Source organism: Geotrypetes seraphini, chromosome 1 (assembly GCF_902459505.1).
Source record: "Geotrypetes seraphini chromosome 1, aGeoSer1.1, whole genome shotgun sequence".
In the NCBI taxonomy this organism is placed as follows: Eukaryota; Metazoa; Chordata; class Amphibia; order Gymnophiona; family Dermophiidae; genus Geotrypetes; species Geotrypetes seraphini.
Window position 1 is genome coordinate 275,362,750 of NC_047084.1, and position 21,015 is coordinate 275,383,764.

Consider the following 21,015-nt stretch of genomic DNA (forward strand, 5'->3'; position numbering starts at 1 on the left):
TTGTGTTTCTTCTGAAATTTCCTTTTTAAATATTGTAAAATATCAATCCATTATATATGCTTCCTTGGTCCTGCTCAGCTTTTTTTCTCTCACAGGGATATAATAAGAATAAGGACACTTCTCCAGAGCTTACAGAGCTTATATAGTGTGTTGAAAACTCAGTGTTAATCTTGCACCTTGGGCCAACTGAAAGGTTGCTTTATTTGCTTTTCTTTATTTCTTCTCGATACTGAACTCTTTGATCTCTTAACAATTATGGACTTTAGTTAAGTAGTATTTTCTTTTTGATTTTGCCTTCTTATATAATTTTCTTTTCACCATTGTGATTATGTTGTTATAGGGTAGATCATTGCCCAAAAGCAAAAGTGTCAAAATGTACAAATTTTGTATCAAATGAGACAGAAATTTCAGTACACTTCAAAAAGATCTTCTTGAATGCCAAACTGCTGTAATTTCTGAAAGGTTGTAGCTCAAGTAAAAATTAAAATTTCATATACTATTGGCGATTTATAAGCAGCACATGAAAATTTTACTTCTTATTTTCTCTATTTTGTTTCAAACATACATTCAAGTTTTGCTTTCAGGAGTGGAGGAGGAGTAGCCAAGTTGTTAGAGCAACTGCTTCAGCTCCCTGAGGTCATGATTTCAATTCGTACTGTAGCTCCTTGTGACTCTGGGCAAGTCACTGAATATTTCACTGCCCCATCTAAAATATGTAAAATGCTTTGATTGTAACCACACAGAAAAAGCAGTACTGTATATCAAGTCCCATTCCCTTTATGATATGAGATTAGCCACCAATTTGGGCCAATATTGTGCCTTCCTATTTGGTGGGTTTATATTTGACATTCTACCAACCTATTCTATTGATGTAAAAAGAAATCAGTATATTTATTATTTATTCCCTTTTTTAAAAATTTTAACTACAACAAGGTTCTCATTAAACCAATCTAGTTAAACTTCAAAATGGTGCAGCTGAACTGTATTAATTCATATGTTTGAATTTTGTTTTTATGTTACATTTGAATGCATTTATTTTTAAACATTGTGAATCACTTTGGTTTGGACTCTTGATACCTTTTCTCAACTTTCTCTTGTCAATATGGTGGATCAATGGAACAATTCCCTCCAGAAGGCTTCGAATATCATCTCCTATATTCAGAATTGTCCAGAAAAACCTAAAGTTGGAAAAACTGTGTAAATCGAACTCTCTCATAAATTTGATTGTGCTTGATCAAAAAATGTTAAAGCCCATCTTGCAGTTGCTTAAAACCACCGATTACATAAAGCTCCATTTTTTGTTAAAATTTACTATTATTTTTGGTTAATGAAGCAAATTTCTTGGTATTAGAGCTATAACTTATGGTTTTGACATTTGGCAATGACACATTGATAAAAAGACATTTTGTGCAAAATATCTAGCAGTACACTCCTCCCTCCATATTTGCAGGGGTTAGGGGCAAAGCTGGCCCGCAAATGAGAAAAATTTGCAAATAACTTTAGCACCGATTGACCCACCCCCACCTCCTAGACCTCTTCACACCTTACTTTTAAAGCCTGGTGGTCTAGCAGTGAAGGGGGGCAGGAGTGATCTTCCTAAGCTCCTACCCATGCAGAGCCGTGACAAAAATGACTGCCTAAGTTCCTCGCAAGACCACGGGATCTCATGGCAGCCATTTTTGTTTGCAGCTCTGCATGAGGCAGGAGCTTAGAAATATTGTTCCTGCCCCCCTTCACCGCTAGACCATCAGGCTTTAAAAGTAAGGTGTGGAGAGGTCCAAGAGGCAGGGGTTGATCAAGGTAAAATCACAAATAACCAAAGTCATGAGTCCTAAACCTGCGAATATGGAGAGAAGCCTGTATTTTATTAAATTAACCTTCAATATCTACACTTTATTATGGAAAATATCAGAAATTTAACATACTTCGCTAATAGCCAAACACGTACACGTACCAGTATGGAAGTTTGGATCTTCAGACTAGTGCTGCCCGATTCAGGAAAAAAAAATTTCGATTCGATTCAGCCTACTGAATTGGTTTTTCGATTCGATTCAATTTTCCTGCCCAATTGGGTGTTTTTTTTCAAACATCCTGGTGGGTTTATTTTATAGCCTCTTCACCCCCTTTGCCTTCTCCTAACCACACTGGCGCTGTGGTGTAAACAAAATAAAGAAACAAAAAAGACTTTTCCTCTCTCTCTTAAATCCTAGCTCACGTTTGCGGTCTAACACCAGCTCTGGCATGATACACGTTTCAAATCTGACATATTGTAATCACAAAATGGAAAATAAACTTAGTTTTTCTACCTTTTGTTGTCTGGTCATTATTCAAATCTTGTTGGTTCCAGGCTCCGGTTGTCTTCTGATAACTTGCTTGCCAGGGTCTCCTTTCTCTGTTTTAACCATCCATCTGCCATCTCTGTCCTCCCCTTCCGTTTCCCTTCCCTCCTCTGGAGGTCTGGCATCTTTCTTTTTTTCCGTCTCCATCCACAGATCCACCTTTTCTTAACTACCCTTTCATCTAACATCTCTCTCTCCTTCCCCAACACCCCAGGGTCCACTATCTCTCCCTTTCTTTTCCCAACTACTCTCCTATCCAGTATCTCTATCCCCCCTCCACACCATCCCTTGTATCCAACTTCTCTCCCTTTCTGTTCCTTCCCTTCCTAAATCCCATTGTCCATCATCTCTCTTCCTCTCCTCTATTTTCAGACCCATTATTTCTTCCCCCCCCCCAAAGTCCGGCATATGCATATCTTTTTGAACCCCCACTTCCTTCCCTCCCTCCGTGTACTTCTACACCAGGGCCCCCCTCCCCTGGTCTGTCCCCCCCTTGAAGGCCTACATCCCCCCTGAAGACCTGCCTGCCTGTCTCCCCTGAAGGCCTGTCCCCCCCCCCTTTGAAGGCCTGCATCTCCCCCAAAGGTTGGCCTGCCTATCTCCTCTAAAGGCTGTACCCCCCTCCCCCGGAAGGACTGCGTGTTCCCCCTGTCCTCCCAGAATGAATTTTCCTAATTTCAGCAGCCTGCAATAAGATCGCTGGCGCTAGCAATCTTTGCAAAAAGCTGTAAAGCTTCGGAGCTCTCTTCTCTCTGCCGCGATCCCGCCCCTTCTCTGACATCAAAGAAGGGACGAGACTGCAGCAGAGAGAAGAGAGCTCCGAAGCCGTACAGCAGCTTGCAAAGATCGCTAGCGCCAGCGATATTATTGCAGGCTGCTGAAATTAGGAAAATTCATTCCGGGAGGCCAGTGGGGAAGATGGACAGGACAGCACAGCAGCGTGAGGACAGCGGGTAAGCCACTTCCTGACTGACCCTCCCCACTCACCCTCTAAAGCAGGAGCGGCAGGCCAGCAAAAGGCAGTGCTGCCGCTCCTGCTTTAGAGGGTGAGTGGGGAGGCTGATTTTTTTGTCGGGGTAAATCGATTTGAATCGATTCACCCGAAATGAATCGGTGAATCGATTTGAATCGTGAATCTACTTCAGACCACCTAACCACTGGCTTTGCCAGTCATTCATTGGTAATACCAACAGCGTGAAACAGGAAATGCGATTCAAGTCCAACCAAGTCACCCAATGATATAGGAGTGCTCACAAGCATTCCTCAAGCAGCAGATCAGCTGCTGATGTCATACTTGTCCAGACAAGCCCAATCAGCTATGTGACAGTCAAACATCCATTTATTCATTCATTTATTGCCTATTGAGGTTAAGCGGTTTACAATCAGATGCTCAAGCATTTTCCCTTTCTGTCCTGGCAGGCTTACAATCTATGAATTTCTGTTTGATTTCTATATGACATTGTAACCCAGAAATTCTTTCACATATGTCTAATGACAGATTTACTTATATTTACATGTTTAATCTATGTCCATAGCATAATGATAGCATTATCATCTGTTTAGTGCAAAATTATCAGTTGATTTTAAGGGGAAAAATGAATTTTGGTGGTGCTTATATTCTTTGGCTTTGAGCAACTTCAAGATGGGCCTAAAAATTGTACAAAAATATTTTGTGATCAAGCACATACAAATTAATGGGAAAAACTTCAATTAATAAAGTTCCTCCAACTTCAGGTTTTTCTGATCCCTAGATTACCATCAGCTCCATTGTCCATTATTTTAACTTTTTATCTCATAACATGTGGCTGAAACTTGTAGTCAAAACAGCATTAAAAAAATTTAGTTCCCCTGAATGAGTGTGCTTTTCATCAAACCCCTTTATTAAAAACTATGTTAAGTGCTAGCATGCACTCTTGTCAGGGCATAAAATGGCTTACCACAGATGCACTCATGTCCTGCAATAGGTTCCAAATCAGCTTATGCTAACTGTGAACTATAAAATACTTAATTTTTGTTGAAAGAGGTATCTGGAGAAGTACATGAACACCAAAACAAACAAAAAAGACTGCAGAGATGATGTACAAGATTCAAGATTTTTTATTAAAGACAATTAAGCACTGCTTTCAAAAAAATGGTTCAGGTTGATTGGAAACTGGCATCCAACCAATCTGAACCATTTTTTGGAAAGCAATGGTTAATTATCTTCAATAAAGATCCTGAATCTTGTGCATCATCTCTGCAGTCCTTTTCTTGTTTTGTTATTGGATTTCTACTGCAGACCCATTGGATTCTTCTTTGTTTTGTCTTGCAGAATATGAACACTGCTGCACTAATCTGTTAGTGCAGCTACATTAACGTACACTAACTGGTTAGAGATTACCAAGTGAGCCTACAAAATAGGTGTCAGAAGTGCTCACACAGTAATTCCTTTTAATGGTTGTTACTGCTACAGTAAAAATTACCATAGCACATGGGGAAAACCCACACAAAGGCATTTGTTTTTACCACAGCTTAGTAAAAGGATCCCTTTGTATATAAAATGCTTACTTGGCTCTAATGACCTTTTAGATTAACCCCCTCCCCCATGGTCTGAATAATCATGTCAATTTAGGACCTTTCTAAAAAGGAAAAAAATAGGAGGATAAGATTATCAAGTGTGATTCCTATCATCTATATATTTTATTATGCTGTAATCACTCAGAATTCTGTTATTTTCAACTCAACCACCATAATTCAACCACACTGAATGTCACCCATGTAGAGCGTCCTGACAACCATACTGAATTCAACCATATTGAATGCTCACTAATGTAGAGCATCCGGATAAACTGGCAAGTAATATCCGCAATATGAAACAATAAAACAGATTAATAAAGCAAAATGATAATACACCCCCCCCCCCAACCACACGAACAAAAATGCAGAAAATAATATAGGCGCTCTGTATAAGAGGCTTGGAGAGGCTAAGCCTTCCCAGCCCCAAGCACTAACTTCTCCTCCCTGCACAAAACCGCAGAGGCAAGAATAGGAAGGATGATCTTCCACTGAAAAATGAAAGCCAGATAGACTATACTGTATGGCCCAGCTAGAGATCAAAGTACCGAGCATTCTTCCCTTCCCTGCCGCCGTCTCCCCGACTCCGGAGGCTGCGAAGAAAATTAAAATCTTGCGCGGGGGCCAGAGCCTGCTCTGCTCGTCTCCTTCCTCTCTCCTCCTTCACAACTTCCTGTTTCATGGAGAGAGGAAGAGGAGAAGGGTCGGGAGACGAGCAGAGCCCGCAGCAGGAGGGAAGGAGAGTTGGGGGAAGGCAGCAGCGGGAACAGGAAGGTCACTTCTTCACTCCACGGATTGGGCCAGGAAGAGATGGGGGAGAGGGGACGAGATGGGACTCGTGGAAGGAAAGAGGACTACTGTGGCGAGGCGAGCAGCGCCAGCCTAGCCCAGGGATTTTAACCTCAGTCTCACCGCAGTTTAGCCTCCCCAAGACATCTGGTCACATAAGAACATAAGCAATGCCTCTGCTGGGTCAGACCTGAGGTCCATCATGCCCAGCATGATGGACGCGGCGGCCCAACAGGTCCAGGACCTGTGCAGAAATCCTCTATTTATACCCCTCTATCCTCTTTTCCAGCAGGAAACCGTCCAATCCTTTCTTAAATCCCAGTACCGTACTCTGCCCTATTACATTCTCTGGAAGCGCATTCCAGGTGTCCACCACACGTTGGGTAAAGAAGAACTTCTTAGCATTTGTTTTGAATCTGTCCCCTTCCAATTTTTCCAGATGCCCTCTTGTTCTTTTATTTTTTGAAAGTGTGAAGAATCTGTCCCTCTCTGTCACAGACCTGGAAAATAACCCAAACCACACCTCATGAGGCAAACTGGTCCAGACCAGAGGAAAATGCTTGGGAGAATTTTTTTGTACCATTTCAACAGGACCGATCAGAAAGAAAAGACGAACGACGTATTGAAACTAGAAAGAAAACGTAAGACTAGAGTTAACCGAGAGAAAAAAAAAAAAAAAAGAGCCACCAGTGTTTTCACCTACAGGGACTTTGTCTCTGCGTTTTCTCTCCCCCAACAGTAGAACGGAACTATAAGCAGGCCGGGCTTAGCCTGCCGACCCGGAGGAGAAACAGGGAAGGGACGCAAACAGAGACTAAACGAGAGGGGCCGCACGTACCAGCTCCTTCGGGGGTCTCTCCTGCGTCTTTCCAAAGAGCCCCATCGCAAATCGCAGCGTCGCTGTCTTCCGACCCCGCTTTTCCCTTCCGACTTCCGCACTCTTCGCCCGCTGACGCGATTCCGGGTAAAAAACGGATAGGCCGGATCCCCTCATGCCGTACTACCTTAAAAGCTGGCCGCCGCGCCCACTCCTGTCATCGTCGGGCCCCGCCCCCCAACGGCGTATCAGAGGGGGCGGGACCCGGTCGTGCTCGAGCGCCTTCTTCATTTATGTAGCATTGAATTTGGTGCTGCTGGGAGATGAGGCTTCTAATGGCAGGTGGGAACGGGGAGAGAGGGAGTAAGCTGGATAATGGTATTTTTTTCTCCAAAAGAGACAGGGAGATGAGAGCAGAGAAAGAAGAGAGATGCTGTGGATAATGGGAAGGAAACAGCGATATTCTTGAGATCAAGGGGCAGGGAAGGAAGGAGAGAATGGGGGGGGGGGTGGAGTTGGAAGGAGAGTAATTCTGAAGCCTGTCGCTTCTTCCTCTATAATACCGTGTTTCCATGAAAATAGGACCTACCCCTCAAATAAATGTTTAATTTTATTTTTACTTAAGTACTTTGACCTAGTACTTTTGAACATTACTGCCAGTGAGAGGCTGAGGGGCTGATACAGAGGGGAGGGGGGTTAAAATCTGCATAGGCATTTGCAGTAACTGACTCAACTATTTGCAAAATGCAGCGGTTAGACTTATCTTCGGGCTAAAGAAATTCGATCATGTAACACCCTACTACCGGCAGTGGCACTGGCTGCCGATGGAAGCACACGTAAAGTTTAAATTCACCTGCCTCTGTTTCAAAGTATTATATGGACTAGCCCCCAAATACATATTGGACCTTTTCTGCTTCTCTACCAACAAACGCAAGAGAAGCACACATTCAAATTTCGTTTCCCCACCAGTTAGAGGTTGCAAACTGAAAAAACACCACGAACACCTTCTCTCACACCGGGCGGCCCTATGGGGTAAAGACCTAGAGCAATTACTCTCGCCCACTACTTACGAAGAATTTAGGAAGCGTCTAAAAACATACCTGTTCCTGAAATACCTAGACAACTGACCTGTTCTCCCCTTACTCACTCACTCTTTCCGCTCTCAAGTCCAATTATTCTGTACCTTCTCTAATCTTTTGTAAACCGCATAGAACTTCACGGTATTGCAGTATATAAACTGTTGTTATTATTATTATTATTAAAATAAGGTAGGGTAAGCTAGGTTGGGGTGGGACAGGGCTAGTTAAAATCCTAAGGGGGGTAACACCTATATCTGCAGTAAAGGGACTGCGGGGGCATTTTTGGAAACAGCTGTGAAGGACCTTTTCGTCACACATGATAGACACAAACAGAACAAAAATAGATACATACATACATAGATACACACACACACACATATATATATATATATATACAGTATATATATTTGATACGATTGCTAAACAGTAGCCTTGATAGAGAACTGACACAGCTTTGTGGGTGAAACATGGCCATATTGGGCACCATCTCCTGGCAGCATTAATCTCAAAAAAACACTTTTCTTCATATGGCCTGCTTCTTCTACATACATGATATACGAGTGATAAACATACTGCATATCTATATAAACCAGTACCTAGTGGTTAGAACATTGGGTCTCTCATCCAGAGGTGACTGGTTCATGTCCCATTGCTGCCCACAAATGATAGACATATACACACACAAAATTCATGCACACAAACATATGATAGATGTACACAAAAGCATACCAACACATGTGGATGTATTCATGTAACCTGTTCTAAGATATCCTGGGAGGACGGGCTAGAACATTATTTCTAAATCTAAACATGATAGATGTGCACAGATGAGCGACACAGCTACAGGATAGGCACATATGATAGACTGGCACGCACACACATAGATCATAATACACAGGAAAGATGATAGATATAAGAGGTCTGACAAATTTGCAAACTCATTCTAAAAAAGTGTTACATACATTGCTGAATATCACTATGGTCACCTTCAAAACACTCCCCTTGGGAAGCTATGCACTGACGCCAGCGCCTAGTCCACCCTTCAAAGTAATTTTGGAACTCTTTTCTGGAATGCTTTTCAGAGCTGACATCGTATTACCCTTGATGTCCTGAATGTCATCAAAATGTCTTTCTTTCAATATTTCTTTTATTTTCAGGTAAAGAAAAAAGATCAGGTGAGCAGGGAGGGTGTTCCAATACAGCTATTTATTTTCTGGTTAAAAACTCCCTCATGGAAAGTGCCGTGTGAGCTGGTGCATTTTTGTGATGCAAGAGCCATGAGTTGTCAAAAAGTTGTCTTCGTCTTTTTCATGCAGCCTTTTCAGCACTTCCAAACTGTAAACTTGGTTAACAGTTGGTACAAATTCATAATGAACAATCCCTCTGATATCCAAAAAAAAGGTTAGCAACATTATTTTGACTCTTAATTTGGACTGGCAGAACTTTTTTGGTCATGGACAATTGGCTGACTTCCATTGTTCACTTTGACGCTTTGTTTCAGGGTCATATCGCTACACCCATGTTTCATCACCAGTGATAACATGGCCCAAAACATTGTCTTGCCTCTCCAAAAGATATTGACAAACTTTCCCCCTCTTCTATTAAACTGCACTAGCAGTTTTTAGCGCAGAGAGCCACCGCTAAATGGCTTGCGCTGTTCCCGACACTCATAGGAACGCTCATGCACCCCCCAATCAGAGGCATCAAACGCAAAAAAAAAATGTACGATGGCCACGCAGGTAGCAAAACTAGACCACCAACTATCCAATCTATTGATCACAACACCAGACTACAAAATTTTCAGAAAAGAAATAAAAACCCTGCTCTACAAGAAATCCATCAAAACAAACTAGCACCGCAGGAAGCACTTCAGTCCCCTGAAGTAACCCGTTCAACTCTGTAACTCTTCTGGAAATGTCTAGATAACCTCTTATGTAATCCACCTTGAACCGCAAGGTGGAATAAAAGTCCCGTAATGTACATTGGTGAGCTCCTTCATGACCATTTTTGCACACACCTTTCTCACCTAGAGGAAGAAATCTTCAGCTGGCAGGGCTTTGGGAAGCCCACCAATTTCTATTTTGCATTTGGGTAGGAGGCATGGGGCATGGTGAGGAAAATTTTTAGTGCCTGTCATTTTATTGGACTAATACATTTCTCAATTAACTTTCAGAGGTTAAAACCTCTTTCTTCAGGTCAGTAAACTGTATTGCTGAGGAAAAGAGTTATGGTCTCTGAATTAGTAAAAAATGTATTAAAATTAGTCCAATAAACAGTTTCACTTTATTTCCAGTTTCTATTAATAAACAATTATCAACACAGCTACAATAATACTTTATAAGTAATGTTGAGCCCCCCCAAAACTTACTATACCACCTGTCTACAACCCCAATAGCCCTTATGGCTGCAGGAGGCACCTATAGGGCAGTACAGTAGGGTTTTGGTGGGCTCACATTTTTCACCATAAATGCAGTGGTTAGAGTGGCTTATAGGCCTGGTCCTCCTCTCTATGGTTCACTGGCCCACCGCCTAGACTACTTAAGCCACTTCTGTGCAGCTCTACTAGGCTTTCCTATAGCAGGTGCTGATGTTCCAGAGACAGGTATGTACATTTTTATGGTGGTGTGAGGGGGGTCAGTGATCACTGGGAAAGTGTGGGGGGGTCTGTACTTTGTGTCTGCAATGGTTATCTGGTCACTTTGGATACATTCTGGGCACTTAGACCTGGTTTTAGATCGCCTAAGTCACAGCGTATAAGTTCTGTCCAGGCAGCTTCGTAAAACTTTCGATTATCCCTGCAGTATGACTAAGTCTAGGTTGGCCCACGACCCGCCCAAATCCCACCCTCATCACTCCTCCTAAAACGACTTTCAGTTCTGGGTGCATAGCGGAATTCAGAGGCCTAAAAAGTCTGTGGATGCGTCCAAAAACCCGTTTCAATTATTGGCACTTGGATGACCTGTCTTTTAGATCGTTCAAGTGCTGATGTGGGCAGGTTTTTAGACGTATTTCTGTTTTGATTATGAGCACCATACTGTATAATACACAGTAGCCTAGTAGTTAAAGCACTGGGTTCCTCATCCAGAGGTGCATGGTTCAAATCCCACTGCTGCCCGCTAATTATAGACACATACATATAACACACAGTAGCTTAGTAGTTAGACACTGCCCCAGGTACATTAGACAGATTGTGACTGGGACAGATAGAGAAAATACTTGAAGTACCTGTATGTAAATCGTTTTGAATGTGGTTGTAAAACTTCAAAAAGGTGGTATACAAGACCCAATCCCTTTCCATATACAAAGAAGACTATAGATAACCATGTACACATGACAGACATACACATGATAACACAAAGATGATACACCACACAATGACAGACACACATGACACATACACACTAGATAAAGAGCACGCACAATAGACTCACAAGAGAGCACACACACAAAATAAGACAGCACACCCACATGATAGACTCACATGACATAGCAACATGATACATACACACAGTAGCCTAGTGGTGTCTGGAGATTTAGACTAGAGAATGACACGGGGACAAATTTTTCTCTGTCCCCGTGAGTTTTGTCGCTGTCCTTGCCCCATTCCTGTAAGCTCTGCCTTAGCCGCACAAGCCTTGAACACTTATGATTTTAAAGTGCGTTCAGTATTGGTCGCCGCACCTCAAGAAGGACATGGCGGTACTTGAGAGAGTCCAAAGGAGAGCAACGAAACTGGTAAAAGGGCTGGAACACTGCCCATACGCCGAGAGGTTGGATAGGCTGGGGCTCTTCTCTCTGGAAAAAAGGAGGCTCAGGGGAGATATGATAGAGACCTTCAAGATCATGAGGGGCATAGAGAGGGTGGATAGGGACAGATTCTTCAGACTGAAGGGGACAACAAGTACGAGGGGGCATTCGGAGAAACTGAAGGGAGATAGGTTCAAAACAAATGCAAGGAAGTTTTTTTTCACCCAAAGGGTCGTGGACACTTGGAATGCGCTACCGGAGGAAGTGATCAGGCAGAGTACGGTACAGGGATTCAAACAGGGATTGGACGGATTCCTGAGGGATAAAGGGATCGTGGAATACTGAGGGAGGAGCTGGGATGTAACACAAGTATAGAAAGCTAACCAGGTAATAAGTATAGAAACCCAACCAGGTCGTGCATGTGCAAGACTGGAGGGTTAGGACTTCGATGGGAAGATAGGACTTCAATGAGAAACCAAGGTGGCAAGGGAGCCCCTTCTGGTGATTCAGACAGGTCGTGACCTGTTTGGGCCGCCGCGGGAGCGGACTGCCGGGCAGGATGGACCTATGGTCTGACCCGGCGGAGGCACTGCTTATGTTCTTAAGTGTTTGAGGCTTGTACAGATGAGGACAGAGCTTGTAGAAATGGGACAGGAAAAGAACTTGCCAGGATGGGACAGGAAAATGAGTTCCTGTGGGGACAAGAAAAAATTTAGAGAATGACATGGGGACAAATGTGTTCCTGTCCCCATGGGATTTTAATGTCCCATCCCCTGAAAGCTCTGCCTTAACTGTACAAGCCCTGAACACTTATGATTTTAAAGTGTTTGAGGCTTGTGCATGAGGACAGAGCTTGCAGGAATGGAGCAGGGACAGGAACAGAGCTCACGGGGACAGGATGGGAAATTGAGATCCTGCGGGGAAAAATTTGTCACCATGTCATACTGCTCCTTTTGATTTTAGCATATCTACACACACTCATACAAACATAATTCAAATCCTGCAAACAATCATACTAGAGCAGTGGTCTCAAACCCTTTGCAGGGCCACATTTTGGATTTGTAGGTACTTAACATAAGAATATAAGGATTGCTGCTGCTGGATCAGACCAGTGGTCCATCGTGCCCAGCAGTCCGCTCATGCGGCGGCCCTTAGGTCAAAGACCAGTGCCCTAACTGAAACTAGCCTTACCTGTGTACGTTCTGGTTCAGCAGGAACTTTCTAACTTTATCTTGAATCCCTGGAGGGTGTTTTCCCCTATAACAGCCTCCGGAAGAGCGTTCCAATTTTCTACCACTCTCTGGGTGAAGAAGAACTTCCTTACGTTTGTACGGAATCTATCCCCTTTTAACTTTAGAATGCCCTCTTGTTCTCTCTACCTTTATTATTATTATTATTATTATTACCTTGGAAAGGATGAACAACCTTCTTTATCTACTAAGTCTTATTAAAGAAATTACAGTTTTGCATGAGGTAAAACTCTTTATAGTTTATAAATCTTTCCTTTTGGCCAAGCCTTAAAAATAATAAATTATAGCTAAAGAGACATATGATCAAGAAACTGTTTTATTTTAGTTTTGTGATTATGATAAACCTACCATGGGCCTCAAAATAGCACCCGGCAGGCCGCATGTGGCCCCCGGGCCACGAGTTTAAGACCACTGTGCTAGAGATACATATACACATACACAGGAGCCTAGTGGTTAAAGTATCATTTGACATCCAAAGGTGCTTGGTTCAAATTCCACTGCTGCAACTTAGCACAAACAAACATGATATATTGTACAACTAAGTGTTATTTAACTAGCCAAGAGCTGGGACTTAGACCAAAGTAAAACAGGTCTAAGTGTCCCAAAGGTGACCAAACTAACAAGATGACCACTGGAGGGTTTAAGGCATGACCTTCCCTTACTCCCCAGTGGTCACAATCCCCTCCCATCACCCAGAGATGGGGAGGAAAAAACAGCACTTTGAGGGCTTGGCATCAGCTGATCACAGCAGAGGAATCCCCATCAGCTGAGCCAGTTTCAGGAATTCCTGTCGGCTCAACTGATGAGGATTCCCCTTGTCAGGATAAGCTGAGCCGTGGAGCCTTATACCCCTCCCCTGACATCCCCCAACATCTCCCTGACATCCCCAGACTCCCTCCCCCCGCATCCCTGGTCCCTCCCAATATCCCCCACACCACCCAACATTTCTGGACCCCCCTCCCACATCCCCAGATCCCCCGTACCTTCCAAAGACAAATCAGCAGGAAGAAAGCCCACTTCCTGCCTACAGGGCCATGTGCTGAGAATGATAGGCCTTCTCCCTCCCAATACATCTTGGCCTAAGGCCCTGATTGGCTCAAAATGGGGGAGATGTGAGGAGGGGAGTCTGGAGTTGTTGGGAGATAATTATAATAATAATACCACAGTACAGCAAGAAAAACTGTGAAAACACAGTGATAATACATCAGAATTCATATTTGATAAAATCACAATTTCCTTAAAAAATAGTGAGTGTTGTTATACAAATTTATTAAACAGATAGGTTTTCAATGATCTTCTAAAAGCTTGTTAAGAAGATGACGTCCTAATCAAGCTGCTAAGACTCTTATTCCATTTTTCCGCTTGGAAGGATAAAGTCCTTTCAAGAAATCTTTTATATATACAACCCTTTAAAGATGGAAAAGAAAACAAGGAAATACCACAAGTATGATGATTAATTTCAGATAAATCAAAATGATTTAAAAATAACTGGGGGATGTCAGGGGGAGGGGTGTAGGGCTCCACGGCTCAGATGATCCTGGCAGGAATCCCCAAAACCAGTTCAGCTGATGGAGATTCCTCTGCCGTGATCAGACAAGGTAGTTGGGTACATCTACAAAACTTGCTTTTGTGTGTTTTCATGTAGACACTTTATTTTTGAAAATGGCCAAAAAAGATAAGAACATAAGAATTGCCGCTGCCGGGTCAGACCAGTGATCCATCGTGCCCAGCAATCCACTCACGCGATGGCCCTTAGGTCAAAGACCCTATTTGAGTCTAGCCTTCCTTACTTATGTTCTGTTCCAGCAGGAACTTATACAACCTTGTCTTGAATCCCTGAAGGGTGCTTTCCCCTATAACAGCCTCCGGAAGAGCGTTCCAGATTTCTACCACTCTCTGGGTGAAGAACTTCCTTACGTTTGTACGGAATCTATTCCCTTCTAACTTTAGCAAGTGCCCTCTCGTTCTCTTCACCTTGGAGAAGGTGAACAGTCTCTCTTTCTCTAAGTCAATTCCCTTCAATATCTTGAATGTTTCAATCATGTCCTCTCTCAGTCTTCTCTTCTCAAGGGAGAAGAGGCCCAGTTTCTCTAGCCTCTCATTGTACAGCAACTCCCCCAGTCCCTTAACTATTTTTGTTGCTCTTCTCTGGACCCTTTCGAGTAGTACTATGTCCTTTTTCTTGTACGGCGACCAGTGTTGGACACAGGACCGAAACTTATACATAGGTCATTTTCAAAAATAAAAGATAGATGTCTGGCAGTTTTGAAAATGGACATTTTTTTCTGCTGGGTTTGTGGATGTCTTGTCCAAAACGTCCAACCTCAGAGGTCATATCGAAAATGCCCCTCATTGTTTATATCTATGTGCATGTATATGAGACAGACACAAATACAGGTACAAATATATATACAGCCATGTGAAAAAATTAGGACACCCCATGAAATATTCAGTTCTTTCTTAAGAAATGTTCGCATATCGATGTCAAATCTTTTTTTAATTTATCTCTGGAAAAGAAAATGATGTAATTGCAGGTAAACAATAAAAATGCTCCTTGATACACAAAGACACACACATAAATATGCAACATACATACAAAATACAAAGAATACAGACACAATATACTCCCTCCACAGATATAGAAATACACACAGTCCCCCCCAATATTCAGAACAAGTTAACCAGTTGGCACTAGCAACCAACTGGTTGCGTCTCGGTGACTAACCAGTCATGCAGCGGGAGATAACCAGTTATCTTGGCTGAAAATCACCAGTTAGTGCTGAAATGCTAGCCAGCAATCCTGCTTTGCAGTGACATTCCCAGGGTCAGATTTGTTTAATATCCCGGAATCCTATGTTTTCACTCTGGATATGCCTGCACACTAATGCTGACAGCTACTACACAGTAATGTAATGTAACACTGACAACAGATGCAGACACAAACACTACTCATACACACAATACAGAAATATACATGTGTATATATATAATGCATCTATATCTGTATGTCTGTGTGTATGCATATGACAGACATGCAAAACATGCACAAACTACACACACATAAATACAGACACAGATAAAGACATACATACAATATGTGTATCTGCACATGCAGGACAGACACACACACACAACACTCACCCATAATGTATAAGCACACTACACATATCCTTAATACAAGATGATTCTCTTGTGATCAAAAGGGCAGATCAGGGAAACGGAATGGCCCTTACGTATAAGGAATCATATCTTTGTGAGGAAAATAGAAACTTTCAGATTCATGGTTTTATCAAGAACTCCCTGAAGATCCTACTGAACAATTTCAAAGCAAAATATGTGACACTGGGGCTCATTTTCAAAAAATAAAACTATCCAAAAAGTAGCATAAAGGAGCAGATGGACATTTTTCTCACCAAACCCTTCCAATTCTCTATTTTCAAAACAAATTTTCATGCTGTTCATCCACAGTTCATCTAAATCTCAAGGGGGCATGTTAGAGGTGTAGCTTGGGTGGGACTAGGGTGGGTTTATGACTAGGACATTTTTCTGTATCTCAAAATTTGGGAGTTATTACTTATATTGCTGGATGTTGTAATCACATTAATATCTAAAATCTCAGCTTTATTGATATATTTTCATTAAAATACTTTTTTTCTTTTATAATTTAATAAAGTGCTCAGTGAAATAATTCATGCATTGATAACTTGCTACAGCGGTTAATCTTGATCTTCATTGCCTTTTACCAACCCATAAATAAGTAACACACTTATTTATAGTCTCTCTTTAGGTTGGATTTCGTCCATAACCACTGGATAAATTATAAAAGTGAACTTGTGCAAAAGTGCTGTAGTGCTGTAAACTTGACTCCTTTAAGTTTCAATTACCCCCCAACTCTTGTTTCGAGATTTGTCTTCATCAGGAGGGGTACTAGGAGCATAAAAGCAATACATAGAGAAAATTACTATCTAATTTAAAACTCAAGTTAACTACTCTAGTAATGTTTATTTACTAGCACTCAAATTCTTAAATCGAGACGTCAACTACAAGGGATAACAGCTAAGAAGGTGGCCTTTAATTTGTCAACTACCGATTCATCATCAGAAAGTGTAAATAGCAACTCTAATGTGACAAGTAGCATCAAAACTTCCAGCAATTTAAATGCCTTGTCTGATTCTTTTTTTACAAATTCCTATAATAGAACCGACATCAATCAAAGGGAAGCGAGCAGAAACACGGAGTGCTACAAAGAACAAGAAGTAATCAATATACCAACGAATAAAGGGATATTTAATTTATCATCTCAAAGGTTGACCAATCAAGAAGTTGAAGTTCTAATCAAGGGTTTATCGTTTGTTCCCACTGTGAATTATGATGGGTTCAATAACCGAGTTAGTTTACAGAAGTTTTTTAGGACATTAAAATTATGAGCTTACTTTCAAGATCAAGAAAATCAGCAACCAGATTCAAGTTTACCAGTGGGATTAAAATATCATTCAACATGGATACCTCCAGGAGCGCCTGATGCGTCAGTAACAGCATTTGAGAGATTAGTCATGAGAGACTTAGCGATATTGGAGTTAAATCCATGAAAATAAGATCTAATTTGTCTAACTCTCAACGTCAAATCATTCAAGATCTTCAAAGTGACTGTTCAATTATCATCAGTCGGGCTGACAAGGGAGGGGGTATAGTTATACAGGATTATGTAAAATATCAAAGGGAAGCCTATCAACAACTGACAGATTTGAATTACTATACCCCATTGGATCAAGACCCTACCCTTGCTATAAAGAATAAAATAGACGATATTTTAAATGTAGCTAAAAATGCAGGGATAATATCTCATAAAGAATATCGATATCTTAACACAATTCAACCTAGAATACCAGAGATATATTTTATACCTAAAGTGCATAAAGATCCTATAAATCCGCCTTGTCGCCCAATAGTCACTGGTAAAGGGTCAGTTCTGGAGCCGTTATCTAAATATATAGACGGATATTTAAAACAGTTTGTTCCTATGGCCCCCTCCTACGTAAAAGATACAGCCCATGTCTTACAAATAATTGAAGGACTGTTTCACATGTCTATTCCTCAAGAAACTATATTAGTAACAGCGGATGTGGTAGCTTTATACACCAATGTTCCACAAGCGGCTGCAGCGTCTATAGTGCAGTCCTATACTACACAACTTGATATAACACAAGATAAACAAAGAATGGTAAATCAGTTGGCAGACATTGTTTTATTTAATAATTATTTTAAATTTGAAAACAGTGTTTATATACAAACGAAAGGAGTCGCTATGGGCGCTGCGGTCGCTCCCACTCTGGCATGCCTTTACATGGCCAGATTTGAGAGTACATTTGTGTATAAATCTAAGTATTTTAAATATATTATGATTTGGAAGCGTTTTATTGACGATGTCCTTTTTGTGTGGACTGGTGATAAGGAGCAGTTACATTCATTTATACAGGAAATTAATTCATAAGATTCAAATATCAAATTTACATACTCTTTTAGTAGTGATAGTATTTCGTTTTTAGATATTACATTGATAAAACAGCAGAACCGTATCATCACCAGTCTACACAAAAAGGCCACAGATAGAAATATGTTACTCCAATATCAAAGCTTCCACCCGCGAGTGTTGAGGAATAGCATACCAACGGGTCAATTTTTAAGAATAAGACGTATTTGTTCGCAGGAGGAGGATTTTACCAAACAAGCCAATATCATGTACCATAAATTTCGTGATAGAGGTTATCCGAAAAAAATTGTTAAAAAGGCGTGGAAACGAGCCAGGAGTTGTCACCGTCCCTGGCTCCTCCTTCCAGGGGTACAAGATCAAGAGTCACGAATAGCTTTTGTTTTACCTTATAATTCAAGAAGTAATCAGATCAAAAATATAATATTAAAACATTGGTCAGTGTTACAAGTTCACCCAAAGTTAAAAGATAACCCTAAGTTTGCATTTAGAAGACCTAGCAATTTGGGTGAACAACTTAAATATCGCAAATATAACAACGATTATAGACACTTACCACCACATCGTAAATGTGGTCACTGTTATAACTGCAAATATGTAATGGAGCAGGATCAGATAACAGTTCCGCATTCCAATGGTAAACAATTTAAGCTTGCCTCAGGTACAGATTGCGAGTCATCAGGAGCGATATATTGCATCAGATGTCCGTGTGACAAATTACATATTGGTCAGACAAGTAGGATGATTAAGACCCGTATCACGGAGCACCTTAGCAATATTCGGTGTGCTCGGGTAACCGCCCCCCTGGTTGCCCATTGGTTACAGGAATCCCACACAGTAGACTCATTGCGATATACGGTGTTAATACATATAAAGAATTATCAGGGTAACATTAGTAAACTATTGCATTATAAGGAACAACGTCTTATATTTTATTGGAAAACATCTACAGCCACAGGGCTGAATATGGAAGTAGAATGGACAGCTATGTAAAAGTTTTAGTTTCCGGTTTAGAGGGAGCTCTTCCGGTTAGTGTAACTAGATAATGTATTTAAAGCTCGGCCATGAACAGAGTGAGACACCGGTATTGCTCGTTCTCCCCATTCGTGAGAGCCGACTGACAGGTATGAAAGATTTATTTCTAGTAGGATTCAAGACATAACAATTTAAGAATTTGAGTGCTAGTAAATAAACATTACTAGAGTAGTTAACTTGAGTTTTAAATTAGATAGTAATTTTCTCTATGTGTTGCTTTTATACTGCTAGTACCCCTCCTGATGAAGACAAATCTCGAAACTCGAGTTGGGGGGTAATTGAAACTTAAAGGAGTCAAGTTTACAGCACTACAGCACTTTTGCACAAGTTCACTTTTATAATTTATCCAGTGGTTATGGACGAAATCCAACCTAAAGAGAGACTATAAATAAGTGTGTTACTTATTTATGGGTTGGTAAAAGGCAATGAAGATCAAGATGGCCTAAGATTAACCGCTGTAGCAAGTTATCAATGCATGAATTATAAAAGAAAAAAAGTATTTTAATTAAAATATATCAATAAAGCTGAGATTTTAGATATTAATAGGACATTTTTCTGCCATAATCAGAACATTTTAGAATATGTCCAGGGCACATTTTGGATATTTGAGGCTAGACCTGTTTTAACAATGAATAAGTGCCAAAAAGGTGCCAAACTGACCAGATGACCATTGGAGGGATGTAAACATGACCCAATCACACTCCCCCAATGGTCACTGACCTCTTCCCACTCCCCAAAGATGTAAATGAAGCAGTAAATACTTGCCTGTATGCCAGCTGCAGATGTTCTGGCCAGTCCTATTAGAACAGCAAGCAGGTCTCTGGAGTAGCCTGGTGGTTAGTGCAGTGGACTGCAGAGAAGAGGACCCCCTCAAATGACTACACTTGCGGTGGAAGGTGTGAGTCCACCAAAACCTACTGTACCATCATATAGGTGACACCTGCAGGCATAAGGGCTATTGGCATGGTGTACAGTTGGATCCAGTAGGTATTTAGTGGGTTTTGGAGGGCTCACCATACAATATAAGGAGGATATAGTGACGTGTGTGGGACCTTTTGTGTGAAGTTCATTGTATTGCCCCCTGAGGTGCCCTACTGCTCTGCAGGCATGTCTGTGTGGCCAGTCTGCTAAAAATGCTAGCCCCCTCCTACATCCCAATGGCTTGTTTTGTGTGGGGTTTTGTTTGCGGTTTTTTCAAAACCAGTTCAAAAAGATGGATGTATATCTGAAAAAAATGACCATTTTTTAAAAAAAGATAGATGTTGTACAGTTTTGAAAATGGGCACATTTTAGGGTTCAGACAAACACCAAAAGTCCAACAGGACAAAAAACCCACAGGTTCAAAATCACACAAAAAACAGTGGGAACGGACAATGAACATGCCACACAGGGTACACATTTTAGGGTTACCAGATGTTCGGGATTCCCCGAACAAGTCCTCTTTTAGAGGGCTCTGTCAGGAGTCCAGGCAGTTTTTTTTTTATTTTACTACTTTTGTCTGGGAAAAACCAGACATCTGGTAACCCTACTCTTGGATCCCGGCCTGACTTTCACCAGGGTCCTACAGGACCTCTGCCATCCACAACCAGGGCCCAGCAGTTTTCCTGACTCTGCCTCCATCCAGCTGGGGTCCAATCACATTTCCACTGCTGTTGGCGGCGGTCTGGGAGCCCTCTCTGCTCTTCTAGGGTTACCTCCTAATTTTCAGCACGTGTTAGGCCTCTCCAGGCCTATGCCTCATTGATGCGCTTGTGACAGAAAGAGCTCACCTCTCCTCCCTTTACCCAGCGGCCAGTATGTAGAATCAATTACCATGGCTGCCGGGAGAGAGATCAGCTGAAATCAACTGATCTGCCTGCTTCCTGCTACCACACTCCCACTGGCCCAGAGCAGCAATGCCATGTCACAGCCATGGGTC

The 21,015-nt window shown here is 41.6% G+C and overlaps 1 protein-coding gene across 6 annotated transcripts in view; it reads right to left on the minus strand.

The window, feature by feature from the left end:
• LOC117363763 (charged multivesicular body protein 3) overlaps positions 1–21,015 on the minus strand; it is a 128,556-nt gene that overhangs the window by 47,604 nt on the left and 59,937 nt on the right. The window contains exons 1-3 of one of the 6 annotated variants that reach the window (XM_033952116.1): positions 6,520–6,681; positions 1,078–1,178; positions 566–706 (exon numbers count right to left, since the gene is read on the minus strand). The exons of 1 other annotated variant lie outside the window; for it this stretch is intronic. Coding sequence is in view for 1 of the 5 variants with exons in the window: in XM_033952098.1 (XP_033807989.1) it covers positions 6,520–6,675 (156 nt within the window). In the remaining 4 variants the exon portion in view is untranslated. Of the gene's footprint in view, positions 1–565; positions 707–1,077; positions 1,179–6,384; positions 6,410–6,519; positions 6,683–21,015 lie in introns of those variants that run through there. 4 more of the 6 variants (XM_033952126.1, XM_033952106.1, XM_033952098.1 and 1 more) reach the window with 4 other exon arrangements.